General features: G+C 51.5%; 1 protein-coding gene across 1 annotated transcript in view; it reads left to right on the top strand.

Moving 5' to 3' along the window:
• Positions 1 to 16,156, top strand: part of MCM8 (minichromosome maintenance 8 homologous recombination repair factor) — a 183,726-nt gene that overhangs the window by 116,503 nt on the left and 51,067 nt on the right. Inside the window, 3 exon segments of the mRNA XM_075339312.1 lie at positions 8,563 to 8,593; positions 9,915 to 10,055; positions 10,267 to 10,408. Coding sequence (XP_075195427.1) covers positions 8,563 to 8,593; positions 9,915 to 10,055; positions 10,267 to 10,408 — 314 coding nt within the window.

Below are 16,156 nucleotides of genomic sequence, written 5' to 3'. Positions count from 1 at the left end.
AAATGGAACCTGCATTACTGCCTCAATTTTACACTGGTGTAAATGCAAACCGATGTTTTATCAGATTGCACTCGTCCGTGTAAAATGCAAGTAGAATCGAGACCTAAGAATCTCACCCAATGGGGGCTGATGACCACAGGAGCTGTGTGACTATGTGGACAATGGCTCCGCCCAGATGACTACTTCAGGGTTATTATAATTAAGCACGTATATGATTAAAGTTATTTTCTCTATCGTTCCTATGGGAGACCCAGACATTGGGTGTACAGCTTCTGCCTCCGGAGGACACACAAAGTACTACACTCAAAAGTGTAGCTCCTCCCTCTGAGCTTATACACCCCCTGGAGAACCAGATCTAGCCAGTTTATCGCTTTGTGTTCAGGAGGTCATACATCCACACATGCATTCTCATCTGATTTTTCATTTTTGGAAAGAGTTTGAAGAAAAGCGGGTCCAAGCCTGGACCCCCGGCATGTCCCTTCTCACCCCACTGTGTCGGCGGTGCTGTTAAGGTTGATTCCCAGGCTGGAGCCTTACGTGCCGTGCTCCTTCACCATCCCTCCGGGGCTCTGGCTTGAAGTGGGAGCCAGCACGGTTCTCCATACTTGGCATGAGACCGGTCTCCATCCGCAGCCCTTCAGGATCCTGCTGGACCGGAGCACTCATCCCAGAGACTTGGAACCCTGCGTCTCAGCAAGCTAAGTACCTGAGATGTTTATATGTGGGGGTCCCTTGTACTTTATTGTTGTGGGAGAGTGTGCTGAGTGATTTTTATGACATTTCCGGCGGGTTCTCTGGCTGTCGCCTGAGAACCGCGCCGATGGTGCCTGCGCGCCGGCCGCACCGCTCAAATTTAGGCCCCGGCTTCGCCGGAGGCCTACTTTCGGTTTCACTGCCCTCGCATGTCATTCATGCAGAGGGACAGCGCGGCTCCGCCCAGCGGCCGTTCTACAAAGGGGAGAGACACTCCTCACTGAGTACATGTCTCCTCCCCTGTGAATCTCCTTGGCCCTCCAGATCCCGCTCTCAGAGTGAGCCCCGCCCCCTCTCTTCACTCCGGTGGCCATTTTCTCAGCGTTTTTCCCTGCGATCACCACTGGTCTGCAGCATCCCTGCTGAGGTGCTTGGGAGTCCGGGCTTCGGGATCTGGAGGGCACACAAACCGCTCCAGCGGTCTGGTAAGCCACAACCTCCGGTTGTGGACCTTCTGTATATACTCTCTGGGGGTCATTCTGGCAGAGCCCCCACTCCAGCAGCATGTCTCACACGAGGAGCAAGGCTCCAAAGCTGTTTTCAGTATGCACTGCATGTAGGCTCCTACTGCCGGAACCGAGCACCTATCCACATTGTGATGCCTGCTCTAACCTGACGATGCCTCAGCCTGAAATCGCACCCCCAGGGGTCTCTCAGGCTGCTCCGGCTCCTGTGGCTGAACCCCCGGCTTGGGTAGAATCCTTAACCAGGTCTATCTCCCAGTCTTTTGCTGACTCCATGGGACATCTGTCCAGGACTTTGCTGAGCATGCATCAGCCCCCTTCACAGGGTGCCTCTGCTGCTAGGTCTCTCTCAGGACCGGAGCTCACAGAGGATTCATCATCTGGTCCCAGGCCCCGTCCTTCTAAAAAGAGACGCAGGGCTCCCTCTCCTTCGTCCCGCGGCTTGGTTTCAGAAGCTGACTCGCAGGATGAGGAGGATGCCTTTACTGGGGGCTCGGAGACTACCTCCATGTGCCCCATTGGTCTGTCCGAAAGTGACTCAGATGTTAGTGATTTGATTGCGTCCATTAATTCTGTACTGGATCTCAATCCGCCAGTATCAGAGGAACAACCTTCTCTGGCAGAAAAGCACCAGTTTACCTCGCCTAAGAGGACAAAGAGTGTGTTCTTTAACCACTCCAGTTTTCAGGCCGCTGTGGCCAAGCCCAGGGCCTGCCCTGACAAACGCTTCCCAAAGCGTGGTTCTGATGACCGTTTTCCCTTTCCACCTGAGGTGGTCAAGGAGTGGGCTCATTCACCAAAGGTAGACCCCCCGGTGTCTAGACTCTCAGCCCGGACCGTTGTATCAGTGGCTGATGGCACCTCGCTTAAGGATTCCACAGACCGCCAGATTGACCTTCTGGCCAAATCTGTATATGAGGCGGCAGGGGCCTCGTTCTCCCCGACTTTTGCAGCAGTGTGGGCTCTCAAAGCCATCTCTGCTTCTCTGGAGGAGATGCATTCCCTCACTAAGGAATCTATGCCTGAGATGCTTTCCTTAACTTCCCAAGCTTCGGCTTTTTCATCCTATGCCATGTCTGCCATGCTGGAGGCTTCTCACCGCACTGCGGTGGCTTCGGCTAATTCCCTCGCTATCCGCAGGATCTTGTGGCTTCGAGAGTGGAAGGCAGATGCTTCTTCTAAGAAGTACCTTGCGGGGCTCCCTTTTGCTGGGTCCCGGCTGTTCGGAGAACAGCTGGATGAAATTATTAAGGAAGCTACTGGCGGGAAGAGTACTTCCATGCCACAAACCAAAACCAGGAAACCTGTCCAGGGTAGGAATCAGTCGAGGTTTCGTTCCTTTCGTTCCTCCAACTGGTCGTCCTCTAAGCCCTCGGCCTCGTCCACTAACACTGCCAAGGACCAAAAATCCAGCTGGCGCACAAAAGCGCGTCCACAGAAGACCGCAGGTGCTGCTGCCACTAAGGCAGCCTCCTCTTGACTATCTGTCCGCGCCAGCAACGTCCTTAGTCGGTGGCAGGCTCTCCCACTTTGGCGACGTGTGGTTTCAACACGTCTCCGATCAGTGGGTGCTGGATATCATCTCCCACGGCTACAGGATAGAATTCTCTTCCAGCTCGCCAAACAGATTTTTTCTGTCAACTCCCCCCTGCTCCAAGGCCGCCGCCTTCTCTCAGGCCGTGGCATCCCTGCAGGCCAACGGAGTAATTGTACCGGTTCCCGCCCGGGAACGGTTCAGAGGTTTCTACTCAAATCTCTTCCTAGTCCCCAAAAAGGACGGTTCCTTCCGGCCCATCCTGGATCTCAAGCTTCTCAACAAGCATGTTCAGGTGCGGCATTTTCGCATGGAGTCTCTGCGGTCAGTCATTGCATCAATGACCCAAGGGGATTTCCTGGCATCCATCGACATCAGAGATGCCTATCTGCATGTGCCAATTGCAGTTTCACACCAGCGTTGGCTACGTTTTGCAATCGGAGAGGAACATTTCCAATTCGTGCCTCTCCCCTTCGGGTTAGCCACGGCCCCTCGAGTATTCACCAAGGTCATGGCAGCAGTGGTTGCGGTTCTGCACCTACAGGGGTTGGCAGTGATTCCTTACCTGGACGACCTTCTAGTCAAGGCTTCATCCAGCGCAGACTGTCAGCGGAGTGTCTCGCTCACTCTTGCCACTCTAGCCCAATTCGGATGGATTGTCAATCTTCCCAAAACCTCTCTGACTCCGACCCAGAGTCTCACGTACCTAGGGATGCAGTTCGAGACTCTGCCGGCACTTGTGAAGTTGCCCTTAGTCAAACAGCAGTCCCTCCAACTGGCGGTCCGCGCTCTGCTGAAGCCCCGCCGTTATTCCATCAGGCACCTGATGCAGGTGCTGGGTCAGATGGTGGCGTCAATGGAGGCTGTTCCCTTTGCCCAGTTCCATCTGCGTTCACTGCAGCTGGACATTCTCCGCTGTTGGGACAAGCGGCCTTCCTCCTTGCACAGGTTAGTGGCTCTGTCGCCACAGACCAGGAGCTCTCTTCAGTGGTGGCTTCGGCCCCTCTCTCTCTCTCTCTCTCTCTCTCAGGGGCGCTCCTTCCTGACCCCGTCCTGGGTGATTCTCACCACGGATGCCAGTCTGTCCGGCTGGGGAGCGGTATGTCTCCACCACCGAGCGCAGGGCACTTGGACTCCGTCCGAGTCAGCCCTCTCGATCAATGTGCTGGAAACCAGAGCTGTGCTTCTAGCTCTCCTAGCCTTTCACCACCTGTTCGCGGGCAAGCACATCCGAGTCCAGTCAGACAACGCGACAGCAGTTGCCTACATCAATCACCAAGGCGGGACACGCAGCCGCCTGGCAATGTTGGAGGTACAACGCATCCTTCAATGGACGGAGGACTCCAAGTCCACCATATCCGCAGTCCACATCCCAGGCGTGGAAAACTGGGAAGCAGATTATCTCAGCCGTCAAACCGTGGACAGTGGCGAGTGGTCCCTGCATCCGGCAGTGTTTCAGTCAATCTGCCGCAAGTGGGGCACTCCGGATGTGGACCTAATGGCGTCCCGTCACAACAGCAAGGTTCCGGTTTACGTGGCTCGCTCCCACGATCCTCAGGCCTTCGCCGCGGACGCTCTGGTTCAAGACTGGTCCCAGTTTCGTCTGTCCTACGTGTTTCCCCCTCTAGCTCTCTTGCCCAGAGTTCTGCGCAAGATCAGAATGGAGGGCCGTCGAGTCATTCTCATTGCTCCGGACTGGCCCAGGCGAGCTTGGTACCCAGACCTGCTCCATCTGTCCGTAGAGGTGCCGTGGCATCTTCTGGACCGTCCAGACCTTCTCTCACAAGGTCCGTTTTTCCGCCAGAATTCTGCGGCTCTCAGATTGACGGCGTGGCTCTTGAGTCCTGGATCTTGATGGCTTCTGGTATCCCCCCTGAAGTCATCTCCACTATGACTCGGGCCCGTAAGTCTTCCTCTGCCAAGATCTATCACAGGACTTGGAAGATTTTCCTGTCCTGGTGTCGCTCTTCCGGCCATTCTTCTTGGCCTTTTTCCTTGCCGACCCTTCTGTCTTTTCTACAGTCCGGTCTGCAGCTGGGATTGTCCCTCAACTCTCTCAAGGGTCAAGTCTCGGCTCTGTCAGTGCTGTTCCAGCGGCGTATCGCCCGGCTGGCTCAGGTCCGCACCTTCATGCAAGGTGCGTCTCACATCATTCCGCCTTACCGGCGGCCCTTGGATCCCTGGGACCTCAATTTGGTTCTCACGGCTTTGCAGAAACCCCCCTTTGAACCTCTTAGGGAGGTTTCTTTGTTTCGTCTTTCACAGAAAGTGGTCTTTCTAGTGGCCATAACTTCCCTCAGGAGAGTCTCTGATTTAGCTGCGCTCTCTTCGGAGTCACCTTTTTTGTTTTTTCATCAAGACAAGGTGGTTCTCCGTCCGACTCCGGACTTTCTCCCTAAGGTGGTTTCTTCTTTCCACCTTAACCAGGACATTACCCTACCTTCTTTTTGTCCGGCTCCTGTTCATCGCTTTGAAAAAGCGTTGCATACTCTGGATCTGGTGCGGGCGCTCCGGATCTATGTGTCTCGCACCGCTGCTCTTAGGCGGTGCACCTCTCTTTTTGTGCTAACCACAGGTCGGCGTAAGGGCCTCTCTGCTTCTAAGCCGACCTTAGCCCGTTGGATCAAGTCCACCATTTCGGAGGCCTACCTGTGTTCTCAGGTGCCTCCCCCGCCGGGGATCAAGGCACACTCGACCAGAGCTGTCGGTGCCTCTTGGGCTTTCAGGCACCAGGCTACGGCTCAGCAAGTCTGTCAGGCTGCCACTTGGACTAGCCTGCATACCTTTTCAAAGCACTACCAAGTGCATGCTCATGCTTCGGCAGATGCGAGCTTGGGTAGACGCATCCTTCAGGCGGCTGTCGCCCACTTGTGAAGTTAGGCTCCGCCTACTTCTCAGTTTTTTTGTTTATTCCCACCCATGGACTACTTTGAGACGTCCCAATGTCTGGGTCTCCCATAGGAACGATAAAGAAAAAGAGAATTTTGTTTACTTACCGTAAATTCTTTTTCTTATAGTTCCGTATTGGGAGACCCAGCTCCCTCCCTGTTGCCAGTTTCTTGTTCCGCGTGTTATCACCGGCTGTTGTCGTAGACAGAGACTCCGGTTGTTCCGGTTCTTGCTCTGTTTTTACTTGTGGGTGGCTATTCTCCTTCAGCTTGTGCACTAAACTGGCTAGATCTGGTTCTCCAGGGGGTGTATAAGCTCAGAGGGAGGAGCTACACTTTTGAGTGTAGTACTTTGTGTGTCCTCCGGAGGCAGAAGCTATACACCCAATGTCTGGGTCTCCCAATACGGAACTATAAGAAAAAGAATTTACGGTAAGTAAACAAAATTCTCTTTTTTGTAGACAACACATTATTTCATCAGCCAGTATAACCCTGATAGAGGTATAAGAGCAGCATAAAGTATGGTTTACTGACAGGTTCACATCATTATTTATTATTATAGTTCCATCTATTCCATGGCGCTTTACATGTGAAAGGGGTGTACATAATAGGGACAAGTACAATAATCATGAAGAATACAAGGCACAGACTGGTACAGGAGGAGAGGTCCCTGCCCGTGGGGGCTCACAGTATACAAGGGATAGGTGAGGATACAGTAGGTGAGGGTAGAGCTGATTGTGCGGTGCTGTATCAGACAGAGGGTTACGGCAGGTTGTAGGCTTGTCGGAAGAGGTGACTCTTCAGGTTCCTTTTGAAGCTTGTCAAGGTAGGCGAGAGTCTGATATGTTGTGGCAGAGCATTCCAGAGTATGGGGGAGGCACGGGAGAAATCTTGTATGCAATTGTGGGAAGAGGAGATGAAAGGGGAGTAGAGGAGGTCTTATGAGGATCGAAGGTTACGTGCAAGTAAGTACCGGGAGACTAGGTCACAGATGTAGGGAGGAGACAGGTTGTGGATGGCTTTGTATGTCATGGTCAGGGTTTTGAACTGGAGTTGTTGGGCAATGGGAAGCCAGTGAAGGGATTGGCAGAGAGGAGAGGTTGGGGAATAGCGAAGGAAGAGGTAGATTAGCCGGGCAGCATAGTTTAGAATAGATTGTAGGGATGCGAGACTGTTAAGGCCCCGTCACACGCAGCAACATATCTAACGATATATCGCCGGGGTCACGGATCCCGTGACGCACATCCGGCATCGTTAGTGACGTCGTTGTGTGTGACACCAACGAACGGCCGTTAACGATCAAAAATACTCACCTTATCATTGATCGTTGACACGTCGTTCGTTTTCAAAATATCGTTGATTGTTGAGGTTACAGGTTGTTTGTCGTTCCCGAGGCAGCACACATCGCTACGTGTGACACCTCGGCAACGACGACCTGCAGCTTACCTGTGGAAGCCGGCAATGAGGAAGGAAGGAGGTGGGCGGGATGTTACGGCCGCTCAACTCCGCCCCTCCACTTCTACTGGGTGGCGCTTAGTGACGCTGCTGTGACGCCGCACGAACCTCCCCCTTAGAAAGGAGGCGGTTCGCCGGCAACAGCGACGTCGCTAGGCAGGTAAGTATGTGTGATGGCTCCTAATGAGTTTGTGCGCCATGGGCAGCGATTTGCCCGTGAAGCACAAACAACGGGGGCGGGTGCTTTCACCAACGATATCGCTGCATGTAACGGGGCCTTTTGAAAGGAGGCCACAGATCAGGAGGTTGCAATAATCCAGGCGGGAGATAATAAGGGCAAGTACTAGGGTTTTTGCATCTTCTTGGGAAAGGAATGCACATTAGCACAAGTGGTATACACACTAGAGGCAGTTCTAGAAACTGTTTCTAAGACTTCTCCTGTACATTCATTGTGCTAGCCAAGACACTTTTAAATGTAATTTTAGTTATAGATCAATAGAAAATTGCTTCTCCAAAAGAGCGAACCTGTCCCAGAACACTAGTCATACTGGTGTAATGAAAAACAGGACCATATGCTACCATCTGGCCACCAACTGGTTTCTTCTATCCTTAAGGCCCATTTACACACAACGATATTGCTAACGAGATATCGTCGGGGTCGGTGACGCACATCCGGCCTCGTTAGTGATGTCGTTGTGTGTGAGACCTTTTTGTGATCAGTAACGATCGCAAAAGGTGTCAAATCGTTTGTCGTGTACGCGTTCATTTTTAAAAAATCGTTCCTCGTTTGGAATGCAGGTTGTTTGTTGTTCCTGAGGCAGCACACATCGCTATGTGTGACACCGCAGGAACGAGGAACAACATCGTACCTGCGGCCGCCCGCAATGAGGAAGGAAGCAGGTGGACGGGATGTTCCGGCCGCTCATCTCCGCCCCTCCGCTTCTATTGGGCGGCCGCTTAGTGACGCCGCTGTGAAGCCGAACGAAAAGGAGGGATTGTTCGGCGGCCAGAGCGACATCGGTGAACAGGTAATAATGTGTGACGCTGCCGTATTGTTCTCTACGGCAGCGATCACCCTGTGACACGCCACCGACACGGGCGGGTGCTATCGCTCGCGACATCGCTAGCGATGTCGCAGCGTGTAAATCTCGCTCTGGATTTTCCTTCCCTTTTTTTTTGTTGAATTTTACCTTTCAAATTATATCTAAAGCCTATTGTTTGTGAAAAAATGTCAAAATTTGTACAATAAGTAATTTCAATGCTTGTTACACCTCATTTTATGTTTCCCTTTTCCCTGTTATAAATAAAGACAGTATACAAACTGGCCACCAACAAAACCTCTGGCTACTCTCTCCATAATCAGTCCCTCAACACAAACATTTACTGAATGCGCTGTTAGTAATATTGGCCGTTAGACGTCATTAGTTACATTTATTTCATTGGTCTCATTGTCCTCTTTGTTTTTCAGCTCACTTTGCCCCACGATATATGGACACGAGGTAAGATGATCTAAATATGTCCTTGAAAACATCATGTCCTAACTATGAAGGGGAAAAAAGTGGGTTGACCCAGGGAACAGTTAGGCAATATTCACACAGTGCATGTTTTCTGCAAATTAAAAGCTGCTTTTTACAGCTATGAGATTTCAGAAAATCTCCTGATGGTTGTTTTTTTCCTGACACAACTAGAAGACTTCAGTGTTTTTGATATCTGCAGCGTGTCATTTTTTTCAGCGTTTTTGCAGCATTTAGTTACCCATAGAAAACAATGAGAAAGTGAAAAAACAATGCAAAAATTGGTAGGACCCCCACTGATTTGATATTGCCGACCTATTCTAAGTATAGTGTACCAATATCACAAACACGTAAAACTTTTTTATTCATGACACTTTAGGAATATAGCCCTTAAGTGGGCTTTACACACAGCGACATCGCTAGCGATGTCGCTGCACCCGCCCCCGTCGGTTGTGTGTCACGGGCAAATCACTGCTCGTGGCGCACAACATTGCTAACACCCGTCACACGTACTTACCTGCCTAGCGACGTCGCTGTGGCCGGCGAACCGCCTACTTTTTAAGGGGGCGGTTCGTGCGGCATCACAGCGGCGTCACTAAGCAGCCGCCCAATAGAAGTGGAGGGGCGGAGATGAGCGGGACGAACTTCCCGCCCACCTCCTTCCTTCCTCATTGCGGGCGGCCGCAGGTAAGGTGTGGTTCCTCGTTCCTGCGGTGTCACACATATCGATGTGTGCTGCCGCAGGAACGACAAACAACCTGCGTCCTGCAACAGCAACGATAATCGGGATTAGAACGACGTATCAATGATATGGTGAGTATTTTTTATCGTTAACGGTTGTTTGTGCGTTTCACATGCAATAACGTCGCTAACGAGGCCGGATGAGCGTTACGAATTCCGTGACCCCCAACGACATCTCGTTAGCGATGTTGTTGCGTGTAAAGCCCGCTTTAGTCTTAGACAAACTACTGATTTGTCGATCTGATATGTTTTGTCATTCTTAAAGAAGTTAGGAGTCCTGAGCCCCCATTTGAATATAGCAGTTGTCGAGCACCAAGTGGGACTGATGGAGATAGCCATGTACAGTGTTCGGCTATCTCTGTCACTGCCATATACTTTGAATGGAGCGACACTGTGCATGCCGGACCACAGCTTCTTTCTAAAGGATGACATGGCACCCTAGTTCTCAATTATTGAAGGTTCCTCATGGTGGGACCTCCAGCAATTGCAAGCCTATTAACTATCTTTTTGACAGGTGGTAAGAACACCTTTAATAGTTTTTAACCTATAAAACAATTTTTTTTAGGTGGTAAAAGCTGGTTTGTTACTTGCACTTTTTGGAGGCTGCCAGAAATACGTGGATGACAAAAACCGAATTCCAATACGAGGAGACCCTCATGTACTTGTAGTTGGAGACCCTGGATTAGGAAAAAGTCAAATGTTACAGGTATTGGCCTTTATCCATTAGGTTTCAAAGAAAACCGCCAGCAGGGACATAATGACTCTGCTCATGCCAGAATATTGTCACCCCCTATACTTGTTCCACAGGGTAGAAGGCACAAATAATAACTAATGCTCAGATGCATTATATACAGAAAATCACTGAAAGTTACTAATAACAATAAAGTATGATATATGTATAACATTCTGTTTTATAGGCCGTGTGTAATGTCGCACCTCGTGGCATCTATGTATGTGGAAACACCACTACAACGTCTGGACTGACGGTAACATTGTCCCGAGACAGTGCGACGGGAGATTTTGGTTTGGAAGCCGGAGCACTTGTTTTAGGAGATCAAGGTATCATGTTGACTCTCATATTTGTCCCAAAAGAAAAGTTGTCCCTCCTAATTATAAAAAAAAAAAAATACTTGCAAAGAGATCTTAAAAAGTAACTATTGTTTCACATTTTTCCAAAAATTAGCAGTAGAAATAAAGACTAGAAAAAGAATAGAATCCTTGTTATATATCTTATTAGATAAAAAAAAATCCCGTCCGTAAGACACTTCCTTCTCCCAGTCTCCTGCACTAATCAAATCTGTTTTCACTGTGGGATCAGATTACAGTTGCTGCCTATAATAGTTAATGGAGATGGGAGAAGGGAAAGCTGAAGGGAGACAGATGCAGAAACACAAGAAGCTGCTGCAGCTTCTAGTGACCAGACCCAGCAAGTGGGTAAACTGCTAGCAATGTAGGATACAAGTCATATAGCATAGAAATACTTTTTTCTTTGTCGCTCCATTGGGAGACCCAGACAATTGGGTGTATAGCTTTTGCCTCCGGAGGCCACACAAAGTATTACACTTAAAAGTGTAAAGCCCCTCCCCTTCTGCCTATACACCCCCCGTGCCTCACGGGCTCCTCAGTTTTTATGCTTTGTGCGAAGGAGGGGGGCACGCCCACGGCCCCCTCCTCCCCACAGAACGCCGACAGCCATTCCTGTCAGCACCTCTGACGCTGGAGAGGAGAGACAACACGGCTCTGGGAGGCCCAGGCAAGGGAATCTGGTGATCACACAACCGCTTTGAGCGGTCGGTAAGCAGCACCTGGGTGCTGGCCCCACTGAGTGCCGAAGTGTACATATATATATATATATGCTTATATGCTGTACATTTACACTGTACGGTCGCACTGTTGATTTTTGGCTATATACCCTCCTGCATTGTACTCAGAGGAGACAACAGCATGTCGTCCGCGAAAAACAAGGGTGCCAAAGCACAGGCTTACTTTGCAACCTGTACTTCATGTGCGGCTATACTACCGGCAGGTTCCACCGATCCTCATTGTGTGCAATGCTCGGCCCCTGTGGCACTTACTCAGCCGCAGCCGCTGTCACTGGTGGCCCAAGGGGAACCACCTGTTACCACTGTCCAGGTGACAGGGACGGAGTTTGCAGTATTTGCTGACAAACTGTCTGAGAGTATGGATAAATGGTCTGCTAAGATACTAGAAGCCTTGCAGTCCAGGCCGGTAACTCAGGCCCCGGGCACTGTTGTTTCATTGACCCCAGGCCCCCCTCAGTTAGAGCAGCAAAATGCTCCTGGGGTGACTTATAAGTCCCAAAATGAGGTCTCGGACACGGACCGCAGTCCCAGACCGCCTAAGCGGGCTTGCTGGGAGCTTCCCTCGACTTCCTCACACTGCTCAGGGTCTCAGCAGGAGGACTCTCTAGAGGATGAAGCGGAGGTGGCAGATCAGGATTCTGATCCTGAAGCCGCTCTCAACCTAGATACGCCAGAGGGAGACGCCATAGTGACCGACCTTATAGCGTCCATCAATCAGGTGTTGGAGCTTTCTCCCCCAGCGCCTCCAATTGAGGAGTCAGCTTCTCAGCAGGAGAAATTCCGTTTTAGGTTTCCTAAGCGTACAATGAGTACGTTTCTGGATCACTCCGACTTCAGAGAGGCAGTCCAGAAACACCGAGCTTGTCCAGATAAACGCTTTTCTAAACGCCTTAAGGACACACGTTATCCCTTCCCCCCTGACGTTGTCAAGGGCTGGGCTCAGTGTCCCAAGGTGGATCCTCCAGTCTCCAGACTGGCGGCTAGATCCATAGTTGCAGTGGAAGATGGGGCTTCTCTCAAAGATGCCACTGACAGACAGATGGAGCTCTGGTTGAAATCCATCTATGAGGCTATCGGCGCGTCCTTTGCTCCGGCATTCGCAGCCGTATGGGCCCTCCAAGCTATATCAGCTTGTCACTCGCAGATTAATGCAGTCACACGTGCCTCTGCTCCGCAGGTGGTGTCATTAACCACTCAGGCGTCGGCGTTTGCGTCCTACGCCATTAATGCTGTCCTGGACTCTACGAGCCGTACGGCGGTAGCATCCGCCAATTCGGTGGCAGTCCGCAGGGCCATGTGGCTACGTGAATGGAAGGCAGACTCTGCTTCCAAAAAGTTCTTAACCGGGTTGCCATTTTCTGGCGACCGCCTGTTTGGTGAGCGATTGGATGAAATCATTAAACAATCCAAGGGAAAGGATTCATCCTTACCCCAGCCCAAACAGAAGAGACCTCAACAACGGAAGGTACAATCGAGATTTCGGTCCTTTCGGCCCGCGGGCAGGTCTCAATTCTCATCGTCCAACAGGCCACAGAAGAGTCAGTCGAACTCCGATTCATGGCGGTCTAAGTCACGTCCTAAAAAGACCGCCGGAGGAACCGCTTCTAAAGCAGCCTCCTCATGACTTTCGGCCTCTTCACACCGCATCCTCGGTCGGTGGCAGGCTCTCCCGCTTTTGCGACGCCTGGCTGCCACAGGTACAAGACCGTTGGGTGAGAGACATTCTGTCTCACGGTTACAGGATAGAGTTCAGCTCTCGTCCTCCGACTCGTTTTTTCAGAACATCTCCGCCCCCCGAGCGAGCCGATGCTCTTCTTCAGGCGGTGTGCACTTTGAAGGCAGAAGGAGTGGTGATCCCTGTTCCTCTTCAGCAACAGGGTCACGGTTTTTACTCCAACTTGTTTGTGGTGCCAAAAAAGGACGGATCTTTCCGTCCTGTTCTGGACCTAAAACTGCTCAACAAACACGTGAAAACCAGGCGGTTCCGGATGGAATCGCTCCGCTCCGTCATCGCCTCAATGTCCCAAGGAGACTTCCTGGCATCAATCGACATCAAAGATGCTTATCTCCACGTACTGATTGCACCAGAGCATCAGTGCTTCCTGTGTTTCGCCATAGGGAACGAACACCTTCAGTTCGTGGCACTGCCTTTCGGCCTGGCAACAGCACCACGGGTCTTCACCAAGGTCATGGCTACAGTGGTAGCAGTCCTACACTCTCAGGGACACTCGGTGATCCCTTACTTAGACGATCTGCTTGTCAAGGCACCCTCTCGAGTGGCTTGCCAACACAGCCTGAACATTGCTCTGGAGACTCTCCAGAGATTCGGGTGGATCATCAATTTCCCAAAGTCAAATCTGACACCGGCCCAATCACTGACATATCTCGGCATGGAGTTTCATACTCTCTCAGCGATAGTGAAGCTTCCGCTGGACAAACAGCGTTCACTACAGACAGGGGTGCAATCTCTCCTTCAAGGCCAGTCACACCCCTTGAGGCGCCTCATGCACTTCCTAGGGAAGATGGTGGCAGCAATGGAGGCAGTTCCTTTTGCGCAGTTTCATCTGCGTCCACTTCAATGGGACATTCTCCGCAAGTGGGACAGGAAGTCGACGTCCCTCGACAGGACAAAGCCTCCCTTCGGTGGTGGCTTCTTCCCACTTCATTGTCGAAGGGGAAATCCTTCCTACCCCCATCCTGGGCGGTGGTCACGACGGACGCGAGTCTGTCAGGTTGGGGAGCGGTCTTTCTCCACCACAGAGCTCAGGGTACCTGGACTCAGCCAGAGTCCTCCCTGCAGATCAATGTTCTGGAGATAAGGGCAGTCTATCTTGCCCTAAAGGCGTTCCAGCCGTGGCTAAAAGGCAAACAGATCCGAATTCAGTCGGACAACTCCACAGCGGTGGCATACATCAACCACCAAGGCGGAACACGCAGTCGGCAAGCCTTCCAGGAGGTCCGACGGATTCTGCTGTGGGTGGAAGCCACAGCATCCACCATATCCGCAGTTCACATCCCGGGCGTAGAAAACTGGGAAGCAGACTTTCTCAGTCGCCAGGGCATGGACGCAGGGGAATGGTCCCTGCACCCGGACGTGTTTCAAGAGATCTGTTGCCGCTGGGGGATGCCGGACGTCGACCTAATGGCGTCCCGGCACAACAACAAGGTCCCGGCATTCATGGCACGGTCTCAAGATCACAGAGCTCTGGCGGCAGACGCATTAGTTCAGGATTGGTCGCAGTTTCAACTGCCTTATGTGTTTCCTCCTCTGGCACTGTTGCCTAGAGTGTTACGCAAGATCAGGTCCGACTGCCGACGCGCCATCCTCGTCGCTCCAGACTGGCCGAGGAGGTCGTGGTACCCGGATCTGTGGCATCTCACGGTGGGTCAACCGTGGGCACTACCAGACCGACCAGACTTGCTGTCTCAAGGGCCGTTTTTCCATCTGAATTCTGCGGCCCTCAACCTGACTGTGTGGCCATTGAGTCCTGGGTCCTAGCGTCTTCAGGGTTGTCTCAAGAGGTCATTGCCACTATGAGACAGGCCAGGAAACCAACGTCCGCCAAGATCTACCACAGGACGTGGAGAATATTCTTATCCTGGTGCTCTGATCAGGGTTTTACTCCCTGGCCATTTGCCTTACCTACTTTTCTTTCCTTCCTTCAATCCGGATTGGAAAAAGGTTTGTCGCTTGGCTCCCTTAAGGGACAAGTCTCAGCGCTCTCTGTGTTTTTTTAGAAGCGCCTAGCCAGACTTCCAAAGGTACGCACGTTCCTGCAGGGGGTTTGTCACATAGTGCCTCCTTACAAGCGTCCGTTAGAGCCCTGGGATCTGAACAGGGTTCTGATGGCTCTTCAGAAACCACCCTTCGAGCCAATGAAGGATATTTCTCTTTCACGCCTTTCGCAGAAAGTTGTCTTCCTAGTAGCAGTCACATCGCTTCGGAGAGTGTCTGAGCTAGCAGCGCTGTCATGCAAAGCTCCTTTCCTGGTGTTTCACCAGGACAAGGTGGTTCTGCGGCCCGTTCCGGAATTTCTCCCTAAGGTGGTATCACCCTTTCATCTCAATCAGGATATCTCCTTACCTTCTCTTTGTCCACATCCAGTTCACCAATGTGAAAAGGATTTGCACTTGTTGGATCTGGTGAGAGCACTCAGATTCTACATTTCTCGTACGGCGCCCCTGCGCCGCTCGGATGCACTCTTTGTCCTTGTCGCTGGCCAGCGTAAGGGGTCACAGGCTTCCAAATCAACCCTGGCTCGGTGGATCAAGGAACCAATTCTCGAAGCCTACCGTTCTTCTGGGCTTCCGGTTCCATCAGGGCTGAAGGCCCATTCTACCAGAGCCGTGGGTGCGTCCTGGGCTTTGCGGCACCAGGCTACGGCTCAGCAGGTGTGTCAGGCGGCTACCTGGTCGAGCCTGCACACTTTCACGAAACACTATCAGGTGCATGCCTATGCTTCGGCAGATGCCAGCCTAGGTAGGCGAGTCCTTCAGGCGGCGGTTGCCCACCTGTAGGAAAGGGCCGTTTTACGGCTCTATTACGAGGTATTATTTTACCCACCCAGGGACTGCTTTTGGACGTCCCAATTGTCTGGGTCTCCCAATGGAGCGACAAAGAAGAAGGGAATTTTGTTTACTTACCGTAAATTCCTTTTCTTCTAGCTCCAATTGGGAGACCCAGCACCCGCCCCTGTTCCCTTCGGGCTGTTGTTCTTTGTGTACACATGTTGTTCATGTTTAATGGTTTCAGTTCTCCGAAATTTCTTCGGACTGAATTTACTTTAAACCAATTTATAACTTACCTCCTTCTTGCTTTTGCACCAAAACTGAGGAGCCCGTGAGGCACGGGGGGTGTATAGGCAGAAGGGGAGGGGCTTTACACTTTTAAGTGTAATACTTTGTGTGGCCTCCGGAGGCAGAAGCTATACACCCAATTGTCTGGGTCTCCCAATTGGAGCTAGAAGAAAAGGAATTTACGGTA

This window comes from Anomaloglossus baeobatrachus, chromosome 3, assembly GCF_048569485.1.
Source record: "Anomaloglossus baeobatrachus isolate aAnoBae1 chromosome 3, aAnoBae1.hap1, whole genome shotgun sequence".
NCBI lineage: Eukaryota > Metazoa > Chordata > Amphibia > Anura > Aromobatidae > Anomaloglossus > Anomaloglossus baeobatrachus.
Note: the sequence above shows the minus strand (reverse complement) of the source record. Positions and strands in the feature narration are given on the sequence as shown.